The sequence below is a fragment of the Trypanosoma grayi genome, assembly GCF_000691245.1.
Source record: "Trypanosoma grayi strain ANR4 Tgr_682_V1, whole genome shotgun sequence".
In the NCBI taxonomy this organism is placed as follows: Eukaryota; Euglenozoa; class Kinetoplastea; order Trypanosomatida; family Trypanosomatidae; genus Trypanosoma; species Trypanosoma grayi.
This window is the reverse complement of record NW_008826301.1, coordinates 8,261-8,969: the sequence shown is the minus strand read 5'-3', so window position 1 is coordinate 8,969 and position 709 is coordinate 8,261. Positions and strand designations below refer to the sequence as shown.

Sequence of the window (709 nt, the reverse complement as noted above, 5' to 3'; positions counted from 1 at the left end):
ACACACACACACACACACACACACACCAAATACAACCAATCAGTTATTCAGACACTCGCACTTACGCCGGCGTTTATGCCCTGGCGCGTTGGTGTTCTCATGGCGGTAGAACTCCTGCAGCAACGCCACGGCCTCGTCGGCGCGGTGGCCCCCGCTGCTCTCGTAGCCAGGCGCGCTGCAGCCGGCCGCCGTGTGTACCGCAAGTACTGTACCGTTGCCGCCAAAGCGCGGGTTGCCGCAGCCAAAAAACACCTTCTGCACACGGTTGTACAGGAGCATCGCTGCGCACATGATGCACGGCTCCACCACGACGTACAGCACGTAGCCAGCGAGACTCGCGGGCCGCTGCTGCCCGTTGGCCGCCAGCTCACGCAGCAACGCCTCCACTGCAACGAACTCCGCGTGGGCGAGAGCGTGGTGCTCCCTGTTGGTGGCGTTGCGCCCACGCGCTGCGATTAAACGTTCCACTGCATCATTCTTCTTACTATTATTACTGTTGCTGCTGCCTTTGCTTTTATTCTCGTCGTCGTCGTCGTCGGCAGCGAGCTGGGCGTTCGCAGCGCATGAGGCATCCACCGGCACGAGCACGCAACCAACCGGCACCTCTCCCTCGGCGAGAGCCGCTCGCGCCTCGGCGAAGGCGGCGCGCATGAACGCATCGCAGTACACGACGCCGTCGCCCGCCACCACCACCACCGCCCCCTTCTCC

At 63.2% G+C, this 709-nt stretch overlaps 1 protein-coding gene across 1 annotated transcript; it reads right to left on the bottom strand.

The window, feature by feature from the left end:
• Positions 1 to 39: 39 nt before the first annotated feature.
• DQ04_06821020 (deaminase) lies at positions 40 to 651 on the bottom strand (the record flags this gene model as incomplete). Its single annotated transcript, XM_009314890.1, has 1 exon — positions 40 to 651. One exon carries the CDS (start codon positions 649 to 651, stop codon positions 40 to 42), a length of 612 nt encoding a protein of 203 aa, XP_009313165.1.
• Between the last annotated feature and the right edge of the window lie 58 nt (positions 652 to 709).